Source organism: Rissa tridactyla, chromosome 3, assembly GCF_028500815.1.
Source record: "Rissa tridactyla isolate bRisTri1 chromosome 3, bRisTri1.patW.cur.20221130, whole genome shotgun sequence".
In the NCBI taxonomy this organism is placed as follows: Eukaryota; Metazoa; Chordata; class Aves; order Charadriiformes; family Laridae; genus Rissa; species Rissa tridactyla.
In genome coordinates, this window is record NC_071468.1 from 127,594,306 (window position 1) to 127,622,050 (window position 27,745).

Genomic DNA, 27,745 nt, shown 5'->3' on the forward strand with positions numbered 1-27,745 from the left:
ATATGTATATGCATACATACACACAGAGCCACAATAACTTGACAGACAACATCCCTTTCATCTTCTCAAGTACTCTAAAAATTTATCTCACAGTTCATTGAATCTCCTGAGTTTTGTGAGCTGAAAAATGCCAGCAAGATAAAACATCATAAATGTTATTTTTCAGTAGATCTTTTAGAGAATGAAATTAGAAAGCTACTCAAGAGGATCGGAAAAAAAATATTCATCCTACCTCAAACCTTCAACTTAAGAAGCAGGCACAAGTTAATCTCAATTTAAAAAAATACCCATTTGTCCTTAAGCAACCAATGCCAAATATAAGAATTCTTCTACAGTCCACTATTACAAATTAGACCTTTTCCATCTGTGGGAAAATAACGAAAGATTCGCGAGGAGGATTATAAACATGCTCAAGTGACCTGCAGCTGAGGTGTAGAAAAACACACATACCATACTAATTGTTGTTTAGTCTAATGTGTGGCACAAGTAGAGCATCTGTGTTTCCATAACATAAGCCTGTGATAGAGGCACCTGTGCTTGAGATTCCTGCCCTGCTGTGGGAAAGATCAAAGCACAGTGGTAAACTCTGTCCATGTGAATCGCTGATATACAGGTGAAAAGAGCAGTTTCGGTGATCCTTGAGCATAGATTGAGCTTCGCGGTGCCTGAGCTCCCGCTTGTGTGCCTCTGCCAGGGTGCTGCTTCAAGGATCCCCCAGGTATGGCGAGGTAACGACAATAAATTTACTCTTTGCATTTCATCTGTAGTTTTGTGGTTGTTTCTGTGCCCTGCCTGTGCCAGCTCACACGCTGTCCCACAAAGGACTGTCTCCTTCAGTACATATTCCCAGAGTCAGAGCTGATACTACACAATTAAGACTTAACTCTAGTAAGAATTTTAACCAGCAAGGCTTTCAGCAATGAAAACAGACTTATAGTATATCACACTACATTAAGACTAATTTAGACTAGTCAGCAGCACTGATTTTTGTTCCTAGAGATCAGAGGGAACTTTGCTACACTATTCTCAAGTATTTCTCACAGCCCTGAAATGCCTGGACGCTATGCCAGCAAAATTATTAGGCGTGAAGGAAACGTAGATTATCTATTCTCTGGGCAAATACCATTAATGTAACAGGAAAGAACAGAAAACACAAACACTTTTCAACACATCACATTGCTACCACAATTCACAAACTGAAATAAGTAGATCGCTTAAATGATGACTGTGATGGCCACCCCACTAATACCCTCCCACTACCTGAGCTGTGGAGTTCACATGTTTTAACACATCGATCCAGAAATTAGTAAGTGGGGGACACTGGTGCCAGGTCAGATCAGTATATACTATGTTTAAGAAGGTACTGCAGAAGGATGGGGAGAAGAATTCTCAAATTAAAGCCTTTCAGTTGCAATCACACTCAAAATACATAGATTTTGGAACACCATTTAGTCTTGAACATGAAATGTTTCTCTTCCCAATACTAAAATCCTTTTAAAAACAATAAATGAAAGCTAATACCCCTTGAAGGGTCAGAAAAGCACTTTTCCTACAAACAAATGAGCAAAGTCAGCTGAGACTCTCATCACACAAACCAAAATCATTGCAGCTCTTAAAATTCAAAATATTTTGTAAAGACCAGATATGGTTTTCCAATAGGAATCTCCCAGCTTTTTTCTTGCCCTCAGTCAAACTAGACAAGAAACATTCACATACTTTTTGTTTCCCAGAGACCTCTTGACCTTCTGTTGTCTGTGATGTCCAGGCCTGGTGTCCTAACAAAGCAGAACAATTCACATTAGCAGCATAATTTTTCTTCTTTTTTATTCTTTTTGCATGTTTCACTGTTCAGTTAAACACAATCACCTGCCCTTTGAAGATGTGTGTACCATCCTTTGAAAAGGTAACCACTGTTTTCTGCAACAAGGAAGTGTTTAACCTTTTCAACTCCAGATGAATTAGAACTGGAATCAAAATAGGAATGAGCCCCTCTACATTGCCCATGTGAAAGCCAATTATTCCCCTTGCATTGGGGCACGATGGAGTGCTCTTTGTCTCCAATTCATTCAATGGTACCTGCTTTCTGCCTAGACTTTATCACACAATGACAAATATTTTAGATCCTCGCTTACTATCTTTTACATAGTACTTATTTTTTTCCTTAATGAAATAATTCTTGCATTTACCATACCAAGAACATTGTCTCTAGTCTCTTTTATGACCTGTTTTCATTTTTTATCTCAATTATTTTGTCACACTGCATCAGCTGCCCAGATGTTCACTTTATCCACATCACAGAATCCTCCTCCTTACTTAACAAAGATTTTTTGTCACTTATTACTTGTTGATTCTTATGCTCCTATTAAGACATGCAATTTAACAGATACCACTGACATTCCCAAGTCAGTACAAACAACTCATTTGCTGTACATTCTTCCTGGCGTGTGGACAATCGTTTATCACTTTCTTCCAAATAATAATAATGACTTGACGTCATTCTTAATTGGGAAACCCAGGACAAAAATCTTGGTTATACAGACTAGAAACAAAAATCATCGCTCAGTAGAAGTACATGAAATACCAGAACTGTAACCTAGAAACAGAGATAGTATTTTGCCATGTACAGGAATTGGCTAAGAAACTGGGGGCAGGGGGAAGAGAAAAGAAAGAATATGGATAAATTAACTATCTTCTTTACAGAAAAATGAAATGCATATTATCAACAGGATCACACTATGAAGTGTTTTAGTTATTAGAAATAAATGCTACACGTTATCTGGGTAAAACAGTGAAAAGGGATATGACAGAATTTGAAGAAGTCATTAAAATGTGATAACTTGTCAAGAGGAGATGCTGAGAAACTTCAGGTGCTGTATCAAAACTATGGAATAGGCAGCTTCAAGGCAAATGAAATTCACCACTGAAAAAAAACGCACTGGAAAAAATTTAACTTCAATCCATCTTTTATGCTCTTGTCTTCCAATTTATGCATAGGAACAAGCAGTAATTCACTCTTCCCAGGACCACAGTCAGCGACACACCCTAACCACCAGGTAAGAAATTCAGTAGCAGACGCTGACATAACTAGATGTGTTCTTAAACTGTGACTACAGAGTGTCAGACTCTCCTTCGGCCCCCAACACCAGCATCTCCTCTCATGGAAAGGTTAGGGAAGCAGCAAAAGAAAAAAATTCACAACTGCTTGATCAATGACTCCACAATCAAATATCGTCTTCTTTGGAGGAAAAGTAAATTGGATGTTTGTGTTTGTATTACTTTGATATGGTTTACATGCACCTAGTCGTGCAAACAGCTGTGTTTGGGGAAACCCCTAATCAGAAAGGTGGAGAAACCTCACTGAGGAGCAGCTAGAAAAAAAATCGGGCTTGTGAAGTTATAACAATAAAAATGAACAAACAGGAAGGCACAGTCTGCTGCAATCAGATGGCCTAATCTACCATTAGAAGAACCTAGATGACTGACAAACATGGCACATGTTTTAAGATATTATTTTTTTAGAATTAAAAAATTTTGCATAAAAGTGAAGATTACTATGAAGAATTTAGGTCACAGTTAAGAATCTGCAATAAAAAAAGAGAGTACAGGTGATCTGTCTAGCCTTCCTTTCTGAAAAGTTGATAGCAGTAATTATGAAGGAAATATCTAGAGAAACTGCTGTTTAAGTTTTTGATGTTTTTTATTTATATGGTGTACTTTCTCTTAGAAAGCAGAGACCTAAAGTATGCAGGAATGCCCACGGGCTGGACAGACAGAAAACGAAAAAAGCCAACTTCCTTGCACAGGTTAGGAAAAGAGAAACAGAGACCTACAGCCCGAAAAGATGAAGAAATTTCAATAGCAAGCGGGCCATTTCTGCCTCCCTATAGCCTGTGGGACATTTCTGTGACCTAGAACACTGCCTGCTGCTGGAGAAAGGCTGCTCCATCTTACTCCAGATGCTTAAACGCATCTGGAAAGATGGTGTTTAAGCATAGCACAGAAACTCTCACAGAGGTCAGGAGACTGATGTATTAACTGCTAATGACTCCATCCTACAGCTACAGAGGAGAGGTGTCAGTGGAAGCACTGAGTGTCCTGCACTGACATAGAATCATAGAATGGTTTGAGCTGGAAGGGACTCTTAAAAGCCATCTATTCCAACCCCCTGCCATGGGCAGGGGCATCTTCAACCAGATCAGGTTGCTCAGAGCCCCGTCCAACCTGACCTGGAATGTTTCCAGGGATGGGGCATCCACCACCTCTCTGGGCAACCTGGGCCAGGGTTTCACCACCCTCACTGTAAAACATTTCTTCCTTATACCAAGTCTGAATCTGCCTTCCTTTTAGTTTCAAATTATCCCTTCTCCTATTGCAACAGGCCCTGCTAAGAAGTTTGTCCCCATCTTTCTTATAAACCCCCTTTAAGTACTGAAAAGGCCACAATAAAGCCACCCCAGAGCCTTCTCTTCTCCAGGTTGAGCCCCCCCAGCTCTCTCAGCCTATCCTCCCAGCAGAGGGGCTCCAGCCCTCCCAGCATCTCCGGGGCCTCCTCTGGCCCCGCTCCAACAGCTCCGTGTCTCTCCTGTGCTGAGGCCCCAGAGCTGGAGGCAGCACTGCAGGGGGGTCTCCCCCGAGCGGAGCAGAGGGGCAGAATCCCCTTCCTATCCCCGAGGGAAAACCCCACGACCTGGTGGCTCAATACCCTTTGGGGAACTCCCTGTTTCAGTCACAGAATCATCAAATCACAGAAAACCAGGTTGGAACGGACCTAAAGGATCACCTGGCCCAACCTTTCTTAGCAAGAGCACGTCCCACGTTTCCATGTCTGCCTGCACGCTTCACGGTCACCGTCTCCTGCACCAACCGCCTTTCGGACAAACCTCCCGAGCGACGCCGAGAGCCAGCAGCGCCCTGCTCCGGATCGCCCCCGGCCCTCAGCCGAGCAGAGCCGAGCCCGCCGCGCCCCAGGATCGACGCCAGGGGCGGCCAGGCCTTCACACGGTCAGCAGAGGCGCTTCCGCCGTCGCCGGCGGCTCTCCGGGCAGCCCGCAGCGGGTCCCGCTCGCCGCTCGCCCACCCGCACGGGGGCAAACAGATCGGGGCCGCTCAGCGAGCCACGGGCACACCGCCCGCACAAGCCAGCGCCGGCCTGCCCAGGCCTCCTCTCTCTCCGGTCGCAGGCCCAACAAGACCCCTAGGCGAAGCATAAGTCCCACCGCGGCTGTTCCGGCGGCGGCGCCGACCCGCTCCCACCAGCCCGACGGTGGAGCCCATCTGGTAGCGGCCTCCGGCTCTATGCGCGCGCGCCCCCGCCCCCCCCGCGCCGGAGACCAGCTACAGCCGCGCATCCCCCGGGCAGCAGCCGGCAGCACCGGCGGCGAGTCCCCCCTGCACTCACCGAGCCGCCGCCCCGCATGCTGCTGCCGCCGCCGCCGTCGCCACGTCAGCGTGCGCCCCGCCCGCCCGCTTCCGGCCGGCCGCCCGCTTCCGGCCGCCCCCCGACGGCGGCGGCCGGCCCCGAGGCCCGCGCCCTGCCTGAGGGTTCTGCCCGCCTCCCCCGGGCCCGACCGGGCCGTCCAGCGCGAGGCGGCCGCGCGAGCCCCCGGTGCATACCCGGCCAGCGGCGCCGGGACCGCAGCCGTGTCCTGCGCGCGTCATGGCGGCGTGCAGTGGGGCTGCCCTGCTACCGACCTGCCGCGCCCCGGAAGGACAAGAGGGTGCTGGGAAGATGGCGGCGGCAGCGAGCGAGGTGGCGGCGCCTCCGGTGTGCGTGCTGGTGCTGGGCATGGCCGGCTCCGGGAAAACCACCTTCGTGCAGGTGAGGGGCGGCTGGGGGGAGCTGCTGGTTTACCTGAGCGCTACCCCCGTGTCCGGCGGGGACTGACGCCTCCTCGTGTCCCCTTAGCGACTGGCGGCCCACCTGCACGGGCAGCGCTGTCCCCCGTACGTGATCAACCTGGACCCCGCCGTACACGACCTGCCCTTCCCCGCCAACATCGGTGAGTCCCCGGCCTGGGCTTGGGCCCTGGCGGGTGGTGGCGGTGTGAGGGAGGGGGTGGCCCCGGGCCAGAGGTGTGGCGTGTCTGTGGAGTCTGCCAGAACAAAGGGAGTATCTTTTACCGTAAGTAAATAAAACCACTTTTGGTATAGTGTTTTTCATGAGTTCCGCGGAAGTGGGGGAAGAGGGGCGTGTGAAATATTTGGCTAGGTTGCGCATATTCACTTTCATTAAAGAGATTCCAAGTCCTAATGCAAGAAAGGCTTTAATTTATTATTTTTGTATTTATTTATTTATTGTTTAGTCCCTTTGTCTTATCGATCTTTAACATGACAGTTTTTAGCATCAAAGGCATTCTTCCGTTGCATTTGTACGTTTTTTACATTATCTGGTGTGATTTAGTGTGTTTGGATTCTTTTTTTTTTTCTTTGTCAGCAATGAACATATTAGCAGATTTGATCTGCTTCCCTACATCCAGAGCAGTGGTAGCCATATGTGCTACCAAATAACTTATTTAAAGCACTTTAAAATACATGAATTTTAGAGAAAATACCTTTATTTAACAATAAAACAGACCTTATGTTTAGCTATTCCAAAGGGCTTGCCAGTCATTAGGTTTGTGAGGGTCCTGTCTGTTAAACTTTCTGTTGTCAGCCTGCCTCTGCAGAGGCTAAGAAAGGCAGTGTGGATACCAAAGTTGTTTTACTGATGTCAGATGAATAATTAGAGTATCTGTTCCAGTGCTGGATCTCTAGTAATACAGTTAGATATGTGTGCTTTGTTAACTGATGTTGATCAGCTGAGAATAAAATTCAACTGAAGAGGTTACTGATAAATACCTAAATTGGTGGTGTTTCACATGAATTACGTTGGGTTTCATATGTATGTTGAGAGCATAGCAAATCTGTTACGTTTTATTTATTCTGTTTGGGAAATTTTTTCTGTTGGTGCTAAATCTATTACTTGAGGCAAAAGGAGACTTGCTAGAAAAAGAAGGGCTTTCCTCTATCAGTGAATTGATGAAGAAGGATATTTTGAATGTAATGTCTTAAAACTCTTTATACATCTTCCTCCTCTAGATATCAGGGACACTGTGAAGTACAAAGAAGTCATGAAACAGTATCCTTTTTTGGTCTAAACAATGATACTTGAAATATCAGATTTTGTGAAAACAGTCTGTCACTTCTGCACACTACAATAAAGGGGGCAGGAGGTGTTGGGGATTGCAGTAATGCAGAATGTTACATGAAGATCAGAAGTAAATTTTAGCAGAATTTAAATGATAATGGGAAAGAATGTTGTAAAGATACTCAAAGCGTCAGCTTAGAGATTAAGATTTCAAAATCCTTTTTCACGTGTACAGATCTGTATACTAATTATGTTCAAAGAAACAAAGTACAGTACATGCTGTCTTCTAGGGTCACTACTCTCAATACCCAAACACAAGGCCAGACACCCTCCTTAAGCACTATTTAATGATACGTTTAAACTCCAGTAATAGCTAACAGACACAGTAAAGCAAATAATGCACCTACATACCAAACTGAAATGTGTACTCAGATGTGGTGGGAGATCGTATTCTTGATTTTGTCTGTTATGTGTTACCAGCAAAACATCCGATATTAATTAATAAAATTAAGTGAATTCAGGGTATTGTTAAATTCTGAGTTACTGGCTGTGTTGTAAATCTTTTAGGAAAGACAAAGATGGCTTTGATGTATACACATACATATATTTTCTCTTTGTCTGGAATGGTAATGCTTGAATAATGGCAAGGGGAAGCCACGGCATAGCCCCATTTCCTTTTGTCGATCACATGTGTTTGAGCAAGAGAGAGACCACTATTTGTTATGCTACTGCATCACTTACAAGACTTAATTGTCTATTAGGGGTGTTGTCTTTTGCTGCAAGGTATCCAGTGTTCATTGTACGTGGCCAACTACTATCATAATTGAAAAAGAAGCCCTCTGAGGTCTGAATAATCATCTGCTTTCCTAAATGATGCATCTAGATATGGGCTGGGCCCAAACGGTGGAATAGTGACCTCTCTCAATCTCTTTGCTACAAGATTTGACCAGGTATGAGGTTGTTCCTATGTGACACTGTGCTACAAATGCTGTGCTGGGAGACTGTGGTGTATTTTGTGTATTTGGAGTCTCAGAGAGCACTGTGTTTGGTTAGCCTCTTTGGAATTAGAGCATTCTCCATACAGAACCATGTATTTTGCAGAGCAAGCAAAGTTCATTAGCTTTCTTCTGAGAGATTTCAGTTTTCTGGCTTTTTTAAAAGTAAAATTGAGAAGCCACACATAACAGAACATTCTTCAGTCTTTGTACATAACTGTTCTGTTGCACTGTGTTCACTGGAAAATCTTTCATGTGAATGCTTTGATTTTGAAGTAAGGAAGCTCGCTTCTGGAGATGGGTTAAGTTTTCCTAGGGTTATTTGGTAATTGACTGCGCTCTTAAATCATAATGCTTAATCAGCACTGGGGTGGGAACTGAGAGAGTGCACAGTCTCTTAGTATAAAAAGCTAGGGAACAACTGCATTTGTTATACCATTTCTTTAGCCAGGTACTAGAACACGGACAAAATCAAGCTTGTCTTTGACCTGTGCAATGTCTGAGCATTTTCCACCCTTCCTGAGTAGGGCATTTTCACACATTGAAAAGCTTAGAGACTAACCTTCTTTTAATACATACATGCAGCTGTGCAAGTTAATGTAGTTTCTGTTATGAAATGGTTATGAAAGTTTCCTATTGTGAGCCTAAATACAAAGTATACTCCTTCTTTTTAAATCAGGTGATGAAGTTTATTGAAAAAAGACAAAATGCTTCCAAGTGAGTACATTCTACCAAGTTCTACTTTTCTGTGGTTGGTGTGGGGAAAAATGTGAAATCCTTAAAAGTTTCTCTGAATGTTTTGTAGTTGTTTTTCAGCCTTGGTGTAAATTTTATAGGGAAAGAACATAGAATTAGAACAGATAAACTAGACTTTCTTCAGGTACATTGAAGAAATGTCTGCTAATTCCAGTTATGCTTTTCTTGTCTTCCATTAGACTGTCATTTTTTTTTTCTCATGCACTGTTCAGATAGGCAACAATTAACTCTTCTGAAGAGTTTGCAGTACCAAGGGTCTATCATATCGATGTCTTCAACTTCTATAGACTCTGAGGAGAGTACGTGCTTCTTAGTTACAAAATTCATACAGGAAATTTTCAGGCACGCCCGTAAATCTTGTCACTGTTTGGGAGAAGCTTTTCTGATCTGTAACAGAATAATCATGTGATTTGCCATTACGTGCTTGTGGTAATCTAGTCAGAACAGAATCTTGTGCTTAACTAATTTTCCCTTATTGTTTGTCGGGGGTGACTTCTTAACAGGTATGTTATTATTGACACACCAGGGCAAATTGAGGTCTTCACCTGGTCAGCATCAGGAACCATCATAACTGAGGCCTTGGTAAGTGTTTTCTACATGACTTGACAGCGAGGCTGTGTGAAAGACGTGGCTGTTGAACAGCACGTACTTCTCATTTAGATAACTTATTTTTTGTTTCTAGGCTTCCTCTTTTCCTTCAGTTGTTGTTTATGTGATGGACACCTCTCGCAGTACTAACCCTATCACCTTTATGTCCAACATGCTCTATGCCTGCAGGTAAGAAAAGCTGAAAATGCAGTCATAGAATCATAGAATCATAGGGTGGAAGGGACCTCTGGAGATCATCTAGTCCAACCCTCCTGCCAGAGCAGGGTCACCCAGAGCAGGTTGCACAGGAACACATCCAGGTGGGTTTTGAGTGTCTCCAGAGCTGGAGACTCCGCCACCTCTCTGGGCAGCCTGTTCCAGTGCTCTGCCACCCTCACAGGAAAGAATTTCCTTCCCATGTTTAGGTGGAACTTCCTATGCTCAAGTTTGTGCCCATTACCTCTTGTCCTGTCACTGGGCACCACTGAAAAGAGCCTGGCCCCATCCTCCTGACACCCACCCTTGAAGTATTTATAAGTGTTGATGAGATCCCCCCTCAGTCGTCTTTTTTCCAGACTGAAGAGACCCAAATCTGTCAGCCTTTCTTCATCAGAGAGGTGTTCCAGTCCCCTCATCATCTTGGTAGCCCTTTGCTGCCCCCTCTCCAGCAGTTCCCCGTCCTTCTTGAACCGGGGAGCCCAGAACTGGACACAGTGCTCCAGATGTGGCCTCACCAAGGCAGAGCAGAGGGGGAGGATGACCTCCCTCCACCTGCTGGCCACGCTCTTCTTGATACACCCCAGATGCCATTGGTCTTCTTGGCCACAAGGGCACATTGCTGGCTCATGGTCATCCCGTTGTCCACCAGGACTCCCAGGTCTCTTTCCACCGAGCTGCTCTCCAGCAGGTCAGCCCCCAACCTGTCCTGGTGCAGGGGGTTATTCCTCCCCAGGTGCAGCACCCTACACTCGCCCTTGTTGAATTTCATAAGGTTCCTCTCTGCCCAACTCTCCAACCAGTCCAGGGCTCCCTGGATGGCGGCATGGCCTCTTGGTGTGTCAGCCACCCCCCCCAGCTTTGTGTCATCGGCAAACTCGCTGAGGGTGCACTCTGTCCCCTCATCCAGGTCACTGATGAATATATTGAAGAGGACTGGACCCAGTACTGACCCCTGGGGAACACCACTCGTCACTGACCTCCAACGAGACTCTGTGCCCTTAATCACCACCCTCTGAGCTCTGTCTTTCAACCAGTCTATCCACCTTACTGTCCATTCATCAAGCTCACTTTTCCTAAGCTTCCCTATGAGGATGCCGTGGGAGACTGTATCAAACGCCTTGCTTAAGTCAGGGTAGACCACATCTACCGCCCTCCCCTCATCTATCCATCCAGTCATGCCGTCATAGAAGGCTATCAGATTAGTCAGACATGATTTCCCCTTCGTGAATCCATGTTGAGTACTTCTGATAGCTTTCTTTTCCTCGACATGCCTTGAGATGACGCCCAGAACGAGCTGTTCCATCATCTTTCCAGGGATGGAGGTGAGGCTGACCGGCCTGTAGTTCCGCGGCTCCTCCTTCTTGCCTTTTTTGAAGGCTGCAGTGACATTGGCTTTCCTCCAGTCCTCAGGCACCTTGCCTGTTCTCCAGGACCTTTCAAAGATGATGGAGAGCGGCCCAGCAATGACTTCCGCCAGCTCCCTCAGCACTCTCGGGTGCATCCCATCGGTGCCCATGGACTTGTGAATATCTAATTGATCCCTCACTCAATCCTCCTCAACCCAAGGGAAGTTGTCTTCTTTCCCCATTAATTCCCCTAATGCCTGGGACTCCTGAGGGCTGGGCTGAGCAGTAAAGACCGAAGCAAAGAACGCATTCAGTAACTCCGCCTTCTCCGCATCCTCCGTCACCATGGCTCCTGTTTCATTCAACAGTGGGCCCACAACTTCTCTGGTCTTCCTTTTGCTTCCAATATACTTGTAGAAACCCTTCCTGTTGAGCTTGACATCCCTGGCCAGGATTAATTCCAAGGCGGCCTTGGCTTTCCTTGTTTCATCCCTGCACGCTCTGGCAGCATTCTTGTAGTCCTCCCAAGGGGTCAGTCCCTTCTTTCACTTATTGTAAACTTCCTTCTTCCACTTGAGCTTTTTCTGAAGCTCCCTGCTCAACCATGCAGGTCTCCTGTGTCTCTTGGCCGATTTCTTGCTCTTCGGGATGCACCGATCCTGGGCTTGGAGGAAGTGGTCTTTGAATGTGAACCAGCTTTCTTGAGCCCCTTTGCCTTCCAGAGCCCTAGTCCACGGGATCTCTCCAAGCAGTTTCTTGAAGAGGTCGAAGTTAGCCCTCCTGAAATCCAGGGTTGTAATTTTACTTCTTGATGTTTTGTGCATAGTACCCATGATCCTGAACTCTATCATTTCATGATCACTGCAACCTAGGGTGCCCCCAACCTTAATGTCCTCCACTAGTCCCTCTGTGTTTGTCAGTACCAGGTCCAGGAGTGCTCCTCGCCTTGTTGGCTCCTGTACCACCTGTGTCAAAAAGTTATCATCAATGCACTGGAGGAGCCTCCTGGACTGTGCATGCCTGGCTGTGTGGTCTTCCCAGCAGATATCGGGGTGATTGAAGTCCCCCATGAGAACCAGGGCCTGCGAGTGCGAGGCTACCTTCAGCTGTCTGTAGAAAGGCTCATCAGCTTCCCCATCCTGATCAGGTGGCCTGTAATAAACACCCACAACAGCATCCCTCATATTTGCCTGTCCCTTAATCCTTACCCATAAGCTCTCGACCCTCTCTTCATCTGTCCCTAGTGAGAGCTCAATGCATTCCAAATGCTCTCTCACATAGAGTACAATTCCACCACTACGCCTCGCTGGTCTGTCTTTCCTGAAAAGGACGTAGCCATCCATGACAGCATTCCAGTCATGCGAGCTGTCCCACCACGTCTCAGTAATTGCCATGAGATCGTGGCCCTGCAACCGCACACAGATCTCCAGCTCTGCCTGCTTATTCCCCATGCTGCGTGCATTGGTGTATAAGCATTTCGTAGAGGGAGTTGTGTGTGTAGTTTTGACCCTTGAGGTGTGATATGCCTTCTGGCTTTCAGAAGTACTCGCACTCTGGCCCACGAGCACTGAGCAACTACACCCTGGCACCTCACCAGCAAGCCCAGTACCGTCCCCACCCCCCTTCAAATCTAGTTTAAAGCCCTCTTCATCTGCTTGATTGCTGTGTCTCTCTGATACTTATTTTGGAGGGGAATCATAGAATAGTTTGGGTTGGAAGGGACCTTCAAAGATCATCGTGTCCGCCCCCACTTCCATGAACAGGTACGTTTTTCAGTACATCAGGTTGCTCGAAGCCCCGTCCAGCCTGACCAGCTTCTCTGGGCAAATTGCTCCAATGCCTCACCACTGTGATAAAAAAATTTCTTCCTTATGTCCAATCTGAACCTCCCCTCTTTCAGTTTAAAACCATCGTCCCTTGTCCTGTCACTGCAGGCCCTGGTAAAACGTCTCTCTCCGTCTTTCTTATAAGCCCCCTTTAAATACTGAAAGGCCGCAGTAAGGTCTCCTTGGAGCTTTCCCTTCTCCAGGCTGAACACCCCCAACTCTCTCAGCCTTTCTTCACAGCAGAGGTGTTCCAGCCCTCTGATTTTTTTCGTGGCCTCCTCTGGACCCGCTCCGACAGGTCCATGTCTGTCTTGTGCCCCCAGAGCTGGACACAGTGCCCCCTCCAGACAGGGCAGCATGAGAGCAGAGTAGAGGGGGAGAATCACCTCCCTCCACCAGCTGGCTGTGCTTCCTTTGATGCTGTCCAGGATATGATTGCCTTTCTGGGCTGCAAGTGCACATTGACGCCTCATATCCACTTAATTTGCTGTTTTGTTTATTCTCTGTCTTTGTGGTTTTCCCATTGGATAAGCAAAATAATTTAGGTGCCAATGGACATCTGGGTCGGGTTGTCATTGGGTCAAAACTCCCACTGACAGCATTAAATAATCCATGAGGCCTTAGTGTGTTGAAGGCCAGTTACATCAGATATAACACATTGCCGGTTGCTTATAAAGTCATTTATCTAAGATGTGTCAAGATAGCCTAATTTAAGCTCATTCTTGTAAACATATAATATTTTTTTTTCTATTTTTTTAAATATGATTGATACTTCCAGTGATTCTTGAAGATTTGTTTGGAGCTCAGCATAGCATGGAGTTCTTGATTTATTGTCTTCCTCCTCGTACATGGATTTATCTGTTTTCTTTCATGTTAAACCAGGGACTAAAATACCTATGTAAAGATGAATGTATCTAGAGCTGTCATAATTCCTGGTAAATGTTATTAAAAGTTTTTCAAAAAACCTATCAATCCTAGGTCAAAAGCTATATCACTGTGATAGGAGTATGCAAAACGTGTCTTATCACATGCTGCATTTTCTGACATTAGTGTTGAGCAAAAGATGCTAGAATATATACAATGAAATATATAGCTCTAGCAGGGGAGTTGGACTAGATGATCTCTAGAGGTCCCTTCCAACTCTGAAGATTCCGTGATTCCGTGAAATGAATGTGTAAGCTCATGTTTCAAGCTAGTGTCACTTTATAGATGTTTTGAGTTATTTAAATTCATTGCTTAGTTCACAAATAATATCACAGAACCTAAGGTTTGAGTCAAAATAATTAGAAAATGCAAAGAGAGTTAGAAATTGGGACCTGAAAGTCATAGAAATAGTAATCAAATCAACTGGGTATGTAGAAGGACATTTTATATCTTACAGGTGTGCACTTACATCTTGGGGGAAGGGGGGGCATATTTTGTTCAACTATGGTAAGCAGGGTCTGGGTGAAAATTACATTTTGATTGATGCGGAGGAAAATAATGATCTTTTGAGGTCAAATGTATTCAGTTTTGCACAAGTCTTGTCTGCCTTATGCTTAAGTTGTTTTCTATTCTAGTGAGATTTAAATTAATTTTTAATTTTTGTGTGTGTGTGTGTCCCCAGTATCCTGTACAAGACGAAACTACCTTTCATTGTTGTCATGAACAAAGTAAGTTAAAGCTATGGTTTCTATGTCCTGGTGGAACGTTGTTCTGTTTAGCTTGCTTTGCTGTATTGTCTTTGTCTCATGACAAGAACAGATTTTCTAGAAAAGAGAGGCTGAGCGGGAACTGCAGGCTGAAAACTGAATCTAAAAGAGTCTTTAATCTGGTATACAAAGGCACAATAAGAACTGGAAACATTCAAGTTAGAGAAGATAGTAACCTTTTGCGCCTTAACCCTAGGCTATAAGGAAACTTAACTTTGTAACATAAGGGTAAGTTCATTACTGAATCTGCTCTTACAGTCCCCTGCTTACTCTGAACCGTTGTCTTAATCGTTAATTATTTCTATTCAGCAGAGGGCTGATGACTCAAAGTGGGAATTGTGTAATACCTACCTGTTTTGAGGAAGGAGTCCCACGTATTGTAGGAGGCAAAGCTTCACAAAAGATGTTTAGTCCCGATCAGTGACACTAGAAAAATGCCAGTATTTGCCAGAAAGCAGATACTTACTAGCCTAAGGATGCACCTCCACTGTTGTGTAAGGTACTTGTAGCGTTAAAGGAATGCTTTTGAACTTAACAGCTAGCCTCTTTAAACATAACAATTTCACGTATTAAAAGAATCCCATTAGATTTTCGATGTGAATACTCTTCCTTTTCCCCACAGACATCCTTTGTGTTCAAGGAATTGCTCTCCAACACAGCAAGCTTTGTGGGTGTGCGCACATATATATATATCCCATACACTTCCTCTAGAAAACTCATGCTTTGAATGTGAAATTTTACCTCACACTAACCAAGTAGGATTAGTGTCTGATGTACTCCAATTACACATGTCTTCCCAGTGACCCAAAACATGCATGTCTTTGGTATTTGCTTTCTTACTTAGTAAGTTTTTATACACTGGTTTCTTTCTGACTCTAGACAGTAATTTTAGAATAAGCTGTTAAGCTTTTTCTGTAGAAGAAGGCATGAGCTAGGAAAATGATTCTCTCTTAAGAAACAACCTGTTTTGAAAGACTGAAAGAAATGGGACTTCATCAGTATATTTAAGGAAAGATAGGCCCAAGGCTTAGGATTCATAACTGTAAACTTCATTTTGATTGGTTGTTTAGCCTTTGGTAAAAAGTAAAGCCAACAGCACTTGAAGTTTTGACTAGCATTTTAAAATTGGCTCTTGGTAAGAATGGAAGAATCTGAATGAACTGATATACATGCAGTGACAAACACGTAGATTTAAGAAATGTTAAGATTTGCAGAGGGGGGGAAAAAGTCATTTCTAGAGTTGATTTAATTTCATTTATAGAATTTAATCAAGCTAACTTTAAATAGTCAGGCTTTGACCCTAGATGGATTCAGTTCTGTCTCAAATCTCTTGAGTAATGCTAGGCAATACTTTCTTTATCTATCTTCCTCCTTCCTATTGGTGCTGGGAAATGAAGTGTATCAGAGTTTTAGACACCTCTATGTTGTCACAATAGTGGATATACGTGTGGTAAGATATGTTCATAAAACTCTTTAATAGACTGTTTACGTAGTAATCTATATAAAATTATGGCACCATCTCACCTGTTAGTGTCCATTGATCTCCAAGACAATCAGGAAAGGATAGGATCTTCAATTAGGACTGTTCTTGTCTGGCCTCAGTCATGCTATCTCATTACAACTTAAACTTTCTTGTATGGTATGCAATTTTTGGATACCCCTTTCCAATAAACCATAGAATAGAAGCCTTTAGACTTGCAATTGTTTCCTTAAACACACCTTCTTAAAACTGGGATAGTGGTTGTTTGTCTTCTCTTCCTGTATTCAAGTAGTTGGTTTGATTAAAAACAGAGCTTGGAAAACTTCAGGGTTAAATATTTTGAAAAGATTAGCATTTTGGAAGTAAATTTAAAGTGGAAAGTTTTTATTTGTCCACTTAACAGCCTAAGGCTAAGAATTCATCATTACTTATGAAAATTTTCTCTACTTCCAGACTGATATAATTGACCACAGTTTTGCAGTGGAATGGATGCAGGACTTTGAGACTTTTCAGGATGCCCTGAATCAGGAGACATCCTATGTCAGTAATCTGACTCGTTCTATGAGTTTAGTGTTGGATGAATTTTACAGTTCGCTGAAGGTAAGAAGCTTCCTTTTTTTTACTACTTTTCATAAAAGCCTGGAGAAGAGAAAGCTCAAGGAGGATGTTATTGATGTGTATAAATACCTGATGGGAGAAAGTAAGACAGACAGAGGCATGCTCTTTTCAGCGATGCCCAGTGAAAAGAGAAGAGGCAACCGACACGAAGCGAAATGCAGGAAGCTGTGTTTAAACAGAAGAGGAAAAAAAAGAATCACTGTAATTTTATTGATTGAGCACTGGAACAGATGGCCCAAAGAAATTGTGGAATCTCCATCCTTGGAGATCCTTAAAACACGCTCAGACAAGACCTTGAGCAACCTGTTCTAATTCTGCTTTTTGAGGTGGAGAGGTTGAACTAGATGAACTCCAGAGGTATCTTCCAACCACAGCTATTCTGTCCTTCTGTAAAAGGTCTTTGCACTGCCCTTTTGAACTAGAATCTGTTGATGAGCCTTGCATTGGGGGTGAGGATTTGCTGGTTTAAACATAAAGTAACTTAAGTTCCTTCTCACACTGAGTGGCAGCCTGAATCATTTAATACTGAATTATGATTAATTGTCAGAAGAAAGCTAAGATAGGCTGGTAAGAAGTAATGTTCTGTATTCCAGTGTCTCCCATCTGAGAGAATTTTCCTTGTTCTGAAAGTGTCGAGTATAGTTGGGCAATTTACTATGGAGGAAGAAGGGAAAGAATCTCAAAACCAAACAAAAACCCCTATATATTTGCTGACACAGGAAAAAGTAGGGTTTTTTCCACTTACCAGGTTTTGAGAGGACAGGTCCATTCATTTTCTCTGAAAATACTATACATTGGAGGATATTAATGATCCCATAGCCTGTGCTGAAAGGGTTTGGCTAATTGTGGTTTTTCATCAGCTTTTACTTAAGAAAAAGCAAGCAAATGGCTTTATGGATATTACAAGAAAAGCAATGAAAATAAGTGATTCCATTCAGATAGATAATGCTAATTTAGCCAGAACAAAAATATTATATGTGCCCTATGTGGAACAATATACGGTATTTCAAAATGGATTGTAGTGGTGCCATATACAGGACTAAAGTACTTCCTAGTTTTGCTAATCAACTGTTTTGCTAATCAACTATTTGTATGCGTGTCATATCTATTAGAATAATAGACTGGAAAGCAGGATATATGCAGAGGATTATAGAGTAGAAGGCAGCTTATACTTCAGTGCAGTGAAAGTATAAATATTAATATATATTAGCACAGTGCCTAGACTAATTCTTAAGATCCTTTGGAATACTTGATTGTCTGCATACTTACTGTACTATTGACAAAATGCAAGACTTGTAAAAATCTTAGCTTTGAAAGTGACTAGTTAAGACTGTCTTGCTAATGAAAAAGAGGGAGAACTTTCATTAGAGGATATAAGATTCTAAAGGGTCACCAAGTACTAGCTGGTAAGTCTTAAAGGTATTTTTAGATAATTGATTTAATAAAAGCAGAACAAATGGCCAGAAGTGTAATGACAGACAAGTTCAAATTACAAAGCAGGTGTGCATTTTGAGTGTATTGCCATAGTAACTGATTAAATTCTCCATCTCTTGCTGTTCTGGGGATTGGATTAGATACCTTTTAAAATGTGCTTCAGCTAAATACAAAGTATTAAACAGAACTTCAGAGGCAAAAGATCAGTTCTTCTGGTCTATTTTGCTCTTTAAATCTAGTAGATTGATATTGCTGCAATCATACTAACCACTTAAAATACTAGGTCCAGAATGAGAACTTGGATTATTAACAATAACCAAGTAACCAGAAGAAAGACTTGATATTTCTTTTCAATTGCCCTATCTTGTTCATTATGTTTAGGCATTGTATTGTCTTAACTATGTGTTTTGTAGGGTATTGAGATTGAAGGTACAAGGATGGGTGCAGAGTCAGATTTTCTTTTTTTTTTTTTTTTTAGCTGCTGTTTACTTCCCCTTGTAGTAAAATTTGTAGAACAGACAGGGAAACCCAGGTTCCTGAGTTAAATAAAAGAGAGAAAGAAAACAAACAAAAACCCCCTAAAACTGGAGGTAGCAAACATTAACAGCAGGTGGAGAAAGAGGTTGAAAGTAGGAATGACAGAAGCAGAAGTATTACTGCATACTCTTATGCCACTGAGATGATTAAATGGATATTATTAGATTCCCCCCCCCCTTTTTTTTTTTCTAGTTTAGTGGTGGTTTTGGGTTCGTTCTTTAAAGGTACTGCTTAGTCTTCCCAGCTTTGATCATCCATCAATTTCCTAAAAACTTGGTTCAGTTACTCTTCAATTCTGGTATATGATTTTGTTTTATAGGTGGTCGGTGTTTCTGCTATGCTCGGCACAGGCCTGGATGATTTTTTTGTTCAGCTTTCTAAAGCCGTAGATGAATATGAGAGGTAAGGTGATAACCTTTGGTCCCTGACCCAGTAAGTACTTGATGAAGTTACTGATTCATGAGCCCACTCCTTTGATTTGAAGGACAGTTCACTTTTCACAGCCAAGGTAGTCTAGGGTTTCTAATAAACTCAGCATTAAAATGCTGACTCAATCAGCATTAAAAGCAGCAGTCAAAAGGAACTATTCAGTGATGAATTTTTGTGCTAGGTGTTCAGTGAAAAAGTAAAAGCTGTTTGACAGCAAATCTGTGAAGTCACTTTTTTCCTCTGATTCCATACAATGATCAAGGTTTGAATTGTCCTCAGGAAGTTGGCAGATCAGTTTGATAGACTGAATAGATATTGAAATATCTATTGATATTTCAATTACTGAATTGAAATTCAGTAATTCTTTGAGAAATTGCTCCTTGCTGGATTCCTCCCCATGAAATACTGCCAGGCTGCTCTATAACATTAGAAGACAAATCCAGCAACTTGGATTACTTGGAAGTACCTAAACCAGACCACAGATTATTGTTAGAGAAAAATATATCATGCTGGATTGGATAGACAGAGAGAAGCCTCTACAGCTTCATGCTCCCAGATCTGATTAGTCTGGCCTGGGCATGCCTCCAGCTCTGCTACTGCCTAGTCTGCCTACATGCAAATAGACCCTTTCGTTCCCTTAGCCCTCTATTTCCCACACGTCTTCCTCCCCAGATCTCCTAAATCCCTCCTTTTTCCCACCTTGGTTCCTCCCCTAAACATCCCATAATAATTCCTGTGCTGTTCCCAAATGTGTTTTCCCTGCATCCCATCATATGTCCCACACCCCTAGGCAGCCATCTCTCTGTGCTCCAGATCTTCTATGATCCAGAGAGCTCGCAGTGAGGCGGGTGATGGGTTTCATGCCTGGACCATGGGGCTGATGGTTCCCCTGGGACAGCCCTGGGAGGAGTCGGGATAGGGTATCCCTTCTTCAAGTCCTGATTTTGGATTTCCTGCCTGCCACTGTGCCTCTGTGCTTCTCTAGGCTTGTTGAGATGGGTCTTTGATGGTTCTCCTGTGATGCACCTGGGAGTATCTGGGCAAGGTATTATTTGTGCTTCCCCTCCCCGGCAAATGTCTCTCTGCGCTCTTTGGAGGTGCTGAGGAGATTCACCACAAAACCTAACAATTATTCTAGGATACATTGCCTACATAATGAAACCCTAGTAGGGTTTCATATAAGCCACCAATGTGCACTTGCAGCCCAGAAAGGCAATCGTATCCTGGACAGCATCAAAGGAAGCACAGCCAGCTGGTGGAGGGAGGTGATTCTCCCCCTCTACTCTGCTCTCATGCTGCCCTGTCTGGAAGGGGCACTGTGTCCAGCTCCGGGGGCACAAGACAGACATGGACCTGTCGGAGCGGGTCCAGAGGAGGCCACGAAAACAATCAGAGGGCTGGAACACCTCTGCTGTGAAGAAAGGCTGAGAGAGTTGGGGGTGTTCAGCCTGGAGAAGGGAAAGCTCCAAGGAGACCTTACTGCGGCCTTTCAGTATTTAAAGGGGGCTTATAAGAAAGACGGAGAGAGATGTTTTACCAGGGCCTGCAGTGACAGGACAAGGGACGATGGTTTTAAACTAAAAGAGGGTAGATTTAGATTGGACATAGGGAAGACATTTTTTATGATGAGGGTGGTACAATTTGCCCAGAGAAACTGTGGATGCCCCATCATTGGAAGTGTTCAAGGTCAAGTTGGACGGGGCTTCGAGCAACCTGATGTACTGAAAAATGTCCCTGACTATGGCAAGGCAGATTACAGCAGATGATCTTTGAAGGTCCCTTCCAACCCAAACCTTTCATGATTCCATGAAGAGGGTATTCATGTCCACTTTATCCTTACTTCATTAAAGAAGTATTTCAAAGGTCCTGTAGTGGTACTATAGTTTGGAAGTCCACGAACAGTCTTTCTGCATTAGATCCCGTTGAACTGTCTTAGGAGGCAAAGTACTGGCAGAGAAAGTCATGACTGTGATTAGAGGAGAGTAATAAATTTGCTGATTAGGTATAGCAGTGAAATGACTACCTCAGTCGAGCTGGTTTTCTTATCCAACAAGACAGTGTGAGAAAGGTTTGCTTATTTTGCATCCATTGGTTTCAGAATCCAAACATGGGTAAGAAGTACTGTTGTCTCAGTGTGTCTCAAGCATGAAAGCCTAGTGAAAACTTTTGTTGGGGTAGAAACAAGCCTCCAAGATGATGCTTACTTAATATAAATCATGTATCAGTTCTGACTGAATGCACTCTCTTTATTTATCTTTTCAGAGAATATCGCCCAGAATATGAGCGCCTGAGAAAAACACTGGTAAGTGTTTTTAACTATTGTATACCTGGGCAGTGTATCTTGGGGTCACTTTTATGCACACAGTTGCCTCTGTGTTGGGAGAGTCTAACATTTCATTTACTAATTATACTCACTGTGGAAAAACTCCTGTCCAGAAGCTCACCCTCTGTCTTTTTTCCATAGATTTGGTGGAGCATGTCTTCACAAAAATAAAGATATTTTGTAAAACAAATGTGGATCAGTGTTTTAGTGCTAATAATTTATTTGGGCAAATACTGAGAAAATGATGAGAGAACATTTTTATACCTTCCACTCAGAAGGATAGAGAATTTTTAATAAATAACTTTCCAAAGTGATATGTTGAGAATATCACTATCTTTCCACACAAGTGAAGTGTACTGTTTTGACTTAGACAATTAATAACGAAGACTGAATTGCAGTACCAAAATCAGTAGCTCTGCTCACCTTGAGTTCTGGCTGTCCAGGCACAACTTCACTGAGTTTAGTTCCCTGATGATACTGAAAATGTTCTTGAAGTGCATCATGCTGCAGCGTGAGGTTGCTTTGCATGTTTATCCAGAAGTTCTGTGTAACCTTAGTTGTAATGTAAGATCTGCTTATTGACTTCTGCTTTCTGGCTGGGGGACAGACTGCAGTATTGGCTGAGATTACTCTCCTACTGGTGTTTTAAATGTATTCAGAATTCACATGTAACTTTGTACATGCAGGAGAAAGCTCAAAATAAACAAAAGAGAGAGCAGCTGGAACACTTGTGGAAGGACATGGGCAGCGTGTGCATGCAGGGCAACACACTTGTAGGTACGTTACTAGGGAAGAGTCTGCCTTGAGAAGTCGTATAGTGCTTTTCTGTCTTCACAGCAAAAGCGTGAAAGCAGCTTCATGTTAGTAAAGAGGAGTGGGGCTTTAGTTCCTGTGGGATGGGTCAGACTTAGCTCTTTTATGTGTCAGTCACAGACATGAGAAGAAGAAACCCTGCTTTGTAGATAAAACAATGCACGTACTAGAAGTAATGAAATACTTTAGAAAAGGTGAAACGGTCAAAATAGAATATAAGAAGGCTCTGTGGTTGGTTGAACTGTTGCCTTATATGAGGTTGAGTATGGTGGTGATGCAGTCTCTCCTGTATCTTTGTAGTCCATATTTTTGGTATTAATTGCTGCGTTTATGTGCAAATAGAAATTGTGAGGACACGAGCTAACTTCTTTGTTAGCATGCTGTTTTGTGTATAGCCATTTTTGTTCCCTTCAAGGTTCTGATGATGCTTCTGCAATGGGTCCCTCTGAGCTGATCCTAACACGAGGAACTCTTGATGAGGAAGAAGAAGAGAGGGAGAGCGATACTGATGACATTGACCATGAAGGTAAGGGAACGAGGGATCTGATCTGGTCTAAAAGCTGCCTGTCTAGTCAGGGAGTACCCTCTGTATTTCATTAACTGGATTGACTGTAATGGGAGTCTAGAAAACAAGCAAACATTCAGTCACCTAAATATACATGTCTGGATGTGTAGCAGAAGCCCAGCTGCAATGCTTAGTCCAGTGATGTCACTCTCTAACCTTTGTGAAAGTTCAATTGTAAATTTTCTATTAATTTAATTATTTTTAATAGGTGTATAACTTGCATAAACCAAACAACTTATGCTTGGAGCATGCAGTGACCTCTGAACCTGATTAACGCACACATTGTTTCATCATTTTTTTTTTTTGGCCTTACAGTTTCTGCCCCTGTCTCTCTACCCTTTTTTCGTGACTTCTGGTCTTGGAGCAATCTTCTAAGTTCTTACAGTGTATGATTTTTCTCTTATATGACTTGCAGACTTAATCTTCATTCTTTCCCTGTCCCATTTGTTCTTAGGATCACTTATTTCTTTTTGCCTTGAAATAAAGTAATGGAGTTGAAGATCAAATAGACTTTATGTGTTACTCTGGCTAGCCTGACTCTAGTTTTCTTCAGTAGCACAAGTAGATTAAATGCTGAAATAGTGATGAACTGTGGATTTTTTTCCCCCAGTTACTGAGGAGAGTCATGAAGAACCAGCCTTCAGAAACTTTATGGAAGAGACGCGGATGAAATATAAGAGAAGCAGCAACCCGAATGAACAAGACCTTCAGAAATAGAGGGTTTGGAATCCCTTGTAATGGAGCTAAAAGTAAAGGAACTGCGTGAAGAAGCTTGTGAGGAACCATGTATGAAGTCTTCTGTCTGTGAACAGCTTCCTCTGATATGTTTGTATCTTTCTTCCTGCAGTAACTGTTGGGCGTATGAGTTAAAGGTCTTGTATCCAGCTGACTGCTCGTTTGGCCATCTGCCACAGTGATTTCCTGAAGCTGAAGGAACCAGTTAGCACTTTCTTTTGCACCAAATTCTTTAGATGTGGCTGTTGAGAGCTTAGAATTTGAGCACTGACAGCATTATCATCTAGAGTACTTGCTGGTCTCCAAAAGTGCTTTCTGTTCACCTTGTGCAGACAGGTGCCTGCTGCAGCCAGGACACAAGTGAAACCTCTGCTGAGTGAAACGTCATCGATCTAGTGTTTGATATTTTGTGTTTAATTAAATATATTTTATGTACTAACAAATATGTGACAGTTAATAGCAGGAGATTTCATTTCACTGGTTCATTTCACCGTGAGACTTTTTTTCTATGCTTACAGCCCACCTGTATGGATGCACAGCAAATGCATCTTAATTACATTACATAGACAGAATACAGATTCCTCCTACGAAAATCCTGAGTAAAGAAAGTTCCCAAGAGGGAAAATAATTAAAAGAATCTGGCTTGATTTGGCTGAGAACCAAAGCATGCATGGCTTTGTACTGGCTGCATACATCTGTAGGTAACATAAAACAAAGGCGTTTCTGTGGACGAGTGCTTAACACCAAATGTAGACAAGGACTTGGAGACTAGCTAATACTGATTTCCCTGGTAGGCACCACAGGCGCAGATGTTCACTTGCTGTTGACTGTTCTAAACTCTGGAATCTTTGTTTTCTTTCCCTCCACACAATACTGTGGCCTCACTGGAGAGATTTCTCGGCGGGAATCTGGCAGCAGTGTCTGCTAGCACAAGTTCTATAGGTTTGTGGAAAACCAGTTTGTGTGAATTTTAAAAGTATAGCTAGCAGGGAAGGGAAATTAACAGCCCTGCCAGCTGTGATATGCTTACTGCTTTATTAATGTAGAGTGTTGAGAGATATTAGTTGTTTAGCTTAAATAAGTAAGTTTTAATGAGAATGAATTACTTAGGGTTATACCATGATGTGATTTATGCTGTTTGCTTAGCTTTAGTTAGCATGAGTAGCTAGATTTGATGAAGCCTTTAGGCTGCAATAGAGTTAATTTTCTTAGTAATTTTCCCTGCAAATGGTATGGTGCAGTGTTTAGTCTTTTAGTATAAGAAAAATGATGATAACACACTGATGTTTTGGCAGTGTTTTCCCTAAGTCCGGGACTTTTCAGTTCCCCAAGTTCTGCCAGTGAGTGCAGGTGCACAAGAAGTATAAAGCAGAAGATAAGGACGTGAAAACTGTCAGCAGAGATTGTGAACCACCAAGATAAGAGCAGTCAACTGCCGGCCTGGGCCCAGAAAAGGAATCCAATACGGTCGTAGAAGAACCCAGACCAAAAATCGCCATTGGACTAAAAGACGTGTGAACAGTGCATTAGAAGCAGGTGTAGAGATCGCAAGGGTATAATTGCCTGGGGATTTCTTTGTTCCAGGTCCCTCCCTTTTTGGAGGCACCCATCCTGGGCTGACCTTGCTGCTGTACCTTTCAATTAAATTAGTTATTTTTATAAAATCTGATGCTTGAGACTCTACTGCAGGAAAGCTGGAGTCGAGCCTGAAGAAGGAGGGAGTGCACCCGAGAGTAAGTGTGTGTGAGTCATCAAAAGGGGCACCCGTCAGCCCGCGGGGGTCCCCCGCTGCGAAGGGACCCTGGTCCTGGCAGTTACAGACTCTGGTCATGTGTGTGAAACTCCGTGAACGTGACGCCCGTCCACAAGAAGGGCCGCACAGAGGATCTGGGGAATTACAGGCCTGTCAGTCTGACCTTGGTGCCATGGAAGGTTATGGAGCAGATCATCCTGAGTCCCATCACGCAGCACGTAGAGGACAGCCAGGCCATCGGGCCCCGTCAGCATGGGTTTACAAAAGGCAGGTCCTGCCTGACTGACCTGATCTTCTTCTGTGACAAGGTGATCTGCTTAGTGGACAAGGGACAGGCTGTGGATGTTGTCTACCTAGACTTCAGTAAAGCCTTTGGCACAGTTTCCCACAGCATTCTCCTGGAGAAACTGGCTGCCCATGGCTTGGATGGGCGTACCCTTCGCTGGGTGAAAAGCTGTCTGGCCGGCCCGGCCCAGAGAGCGGTGGTGAATGGAGTTCAGTCCAGTTGGTGGCCGGTCACAGCGGTGTTCCCCAGGGCTCGGTGTTGGGGCCAGTTCTGTTTAATGTCTTTATCGACGACCTGGAGGAGGGGATCGGGTGCACCCTCAGTCAGTTTGCAGAGGACACCAAGTTGGGCGGGAATGTCGGTCTGCTGGAGGGTAGGAGGCCTCTACGGAGGGATCTGGACAGGCTGGATGGATGGCCCAGGGGCAATGGTGTGAGGTTCAACAAGGCCAAGTGCTATGGGGATGTACAGGGCAGGGCTTGGAGGGTGCTGCGAGGGGGGGGTTATGGGGCAGGGCTGGGGGTAAAGCCCAGAGGAGATCTATAGGGTCTGTGGGGGTTGATCTGAGGGGCCTGCGGCAGGTGGCGGTAGCTGCTGGTGGGGAGGTGCTGCTGGGGCAGGAGGAGGATGGAGGTGCTCAGTGGGGGCCGACGAAGGCAGAGGTGACCCAAAGCTGACCACGGGGGTATTGCATCCCATGGGCATCGTGCTCAGTATAAAAGCTGAGGGACCAACGGGTCAGCCTCTTCCTTCCATGGCCAGCGTCTGAGGAGGACTCTGATACTGGTTTTGCATATATTGTATTTTTTCATATTTTTTCTTATTTATATGATCATCTTTTATTTTTAATATTTCATTAGTTTAGTTTCTTTTCGACCTATAAGCCTCTGTCTTTCTTATTCTGTCTCCCTTCTCTTCTGGGAGGGGAGAGAGGTTAAAGAGAGCATCTGTCGTTCGTTTAGTGCCCAGCCACAGCAGGTTTTTGCCGCTCTGTCCCGCTCCCCACTGCGGTGTTAATTACGGGCGGGGTTAATTAACACTGCGGTGTTAATTACGGTTTCGTTCCGCTGCGGCCGCGGCAGCCGCGCTGGGGCGCGTTGTGGGATCCCCCGTCCGGAGCCTCGGCGGGCGGGTGCGGGCTCTGCCCTCCCAGGGCCGGCGGGGGCGGCAGCAGCCCTGGGCCGAGCGCTGCCCCGGGGTCGCTGGGGGGTGTCGGGGCCGGGGCCGAGCCCGAGCTGGGGGAGCAGGGGCGGCCCCACTCGGCTCAGCTGCTCCTGGCTGGGGCCGGGTGGCCCCAAAATGTCTGAAAATTCGGGGGTGGGGGTGTAGTGGTTAAAAAATGCTAAAACCTGTAACTCTGGGTGTGAGACACTGAAATAGAGAACAGTCATTTTTATATCTTCTGGAAAATAATATTTATGTATATAAAAGGAGTTAAAAATAAAAACCTGCTTCTCTAAGGATGCTATGATTCTATATGATATAAAGGGGTTTAGACCATGAAAAGATTTTTAAAAGATTTACTTATAAAGAACTATTCAAGTGTCAAAATATATGTCTAAACAGGCAGCAAGTCTAATTAGATGTTCTATATAATAAGTGTTAATACAGAAGTCTAAATAGATCTAACTTGTAACAGATATTCTATAGAAGTGTAGACAATTTGTATTCTCTGAGGATATATGTGTGTAAATAGATACAGAAGTGTAAATGTCTATGCTCTATGAGGATTCTAAACTGCAACGAAAGCCTGTTTATAGAACGGATTTAGAAACTCGCCCTCCCCTCTAGTCTCTCTTGAAGACGTCAAAGTGCTTTCCAAAGCTGCACCTTCCCCCTTCTCCTTTTCCCCCTTTTTCCTTCCCAATTTGGGGCCCGTTCCCCCAGAGCAGGGACTTTCCCCTACAGGGTCACGCACCCAGAGCGGCAGCTGCTGCCATGGCACAGAAATACCCCAAGCCCCCTGATTCTGGATCTGCGCTGGGGGAACTCCCCCTAATTTTGTGGGAAGAATATCCCAATTTGTGGCTCCCGGGAAAGTTAAATCCACTTAGATTTGTGCAGCTGGAAAGGAGAAAAAAAACCCCATTTTCATGCAGGAGAGCAAAAATCACCAATTTTTATGTGGTGGATAAGGCATTACCCCCACCTCCGTCCCTGGTCCCTGTGGGACTCACTGCTGCCACAGCCCCCAGCCCTGATGCCCTGCGCGGTGCAATACAGCG

General features: G+C 43.9%; 2 protein-coding genes across 7 annotated transcripts in view; one reads left to right on the plus strand and one right to left on the minus strand.

The window, feature by feature from the left end:
* Positions 1 to 5,698, minus strand: part of ZNF512 (zinc finger protein 512) — a 26,667-nt gene extending 20,969 nt beyond the window's left edge. For 2 of the 4 annotated variants that reach the window (XM_054194377.1, XM_054194374.1), the window contains exons 1-2: positions 5,614 to 5,698; positions 1,717 to 1,775 (exon numbers count right to left, since the gene is read on the minus strand). In XM_054194377.1, the coding sequence (XP_054050352.1) occupies positions 1,717 to 1,775; positions 5,614 to 5,658 (104 nt within the window). In that variant the 5' untranslated portion in view covers positions 5,659 to 5,698. Of the gene's footprint in view, positions 1 to 1,716; positions 1,776 to 4,790; positions 5,007 to 5,398; positions 5,474 to 5,613 lie in introns of those variants that run through there. The other 2 variants (XM_054194376.1, XM_054194375.1) reach the window with 2 other exon arrangements.
* GPN1 (GPN-loop GTPase 1) lies at positions 5,509 to 26,403 on the plus strand. 3 transcript variants are annotated; one of them, XM_054194379.1, is made up of 14 exons: positions 5,509 to 5,818; positions 5,906 to 5,999; positions 7,078 to 7,117; positions 8,010 to 8,076; positions 8,801 to 8,838; positions 9,381 to 9,459; positions 9,560 to 9,654; positions 14,463 to 14,508; positions 16,481 to 16,627; positions 18,936 to 19,018; positions 21,308 to 21,347; positions 22,055 to 22,145; positions 22,597 to 22,707; positions 23,357 to 26,403. In XM_054194379.1, the coding sequence occupies exons 1-14, from the start codon at positions 5,657 to 5,659 to the stop codon at positions 23,461 to 23,463; spliced, it is 1,200 nt and encodes a 399-aa protein (XP_054050354.1). In that variant the 5' UTR covers positions 5,509 to 5,656; the 3' UTR covers positions 23,464 to 26,403. The 3 variants fall into 3 exon arrangements, with proteins under 3 accessions (XP_054050354.1, XP_054050356.1, XP_054050355.1); XM_054194380.1 differs by lacking the exons at positions 5,509 to 5,818; positions 8,010 to 8,076 and having other exon boundaries at positions 5,912 to 5,999; positions 8,765 to 8,838; XM_054194381.1 differs by lacking the exons at positions 5,509 to 5,818; positions 7,078 to 7,117; positions 8,010 to 8,076 and having other exon boundaries at positions 5,904 to 5,999.
* The last annotated feature ends 1,342 nt before the right edge of the window (positions 26,404 to 27,745 follow it).

Excerpts from the sequence above, each read along its gene's own strand:
- GPN1 (XM_054194379.1), top strand. The coding sequence starts at position 5,657 with ATGGCGGCGTGCAGTGGGGCTGCCCTGCTACCGACCTGCCGCGCCCCG. Across the intron at positions 5,819-5,905 it reads GGAAAACCACCTTCGTGCAG|CGACTGGCGGCCCACCTGCA; the intron begins GTGAGGGGCGGC and ends GTGTCCCCTTAG. Across the intron at positions 22,146-22,596 it reads GCAGGGCAACACACTTGTAG|GTTCTGATGATGCTTCTGCA; the intron begins GTACGTTACTAG and ends GTTCCCTTCAAG.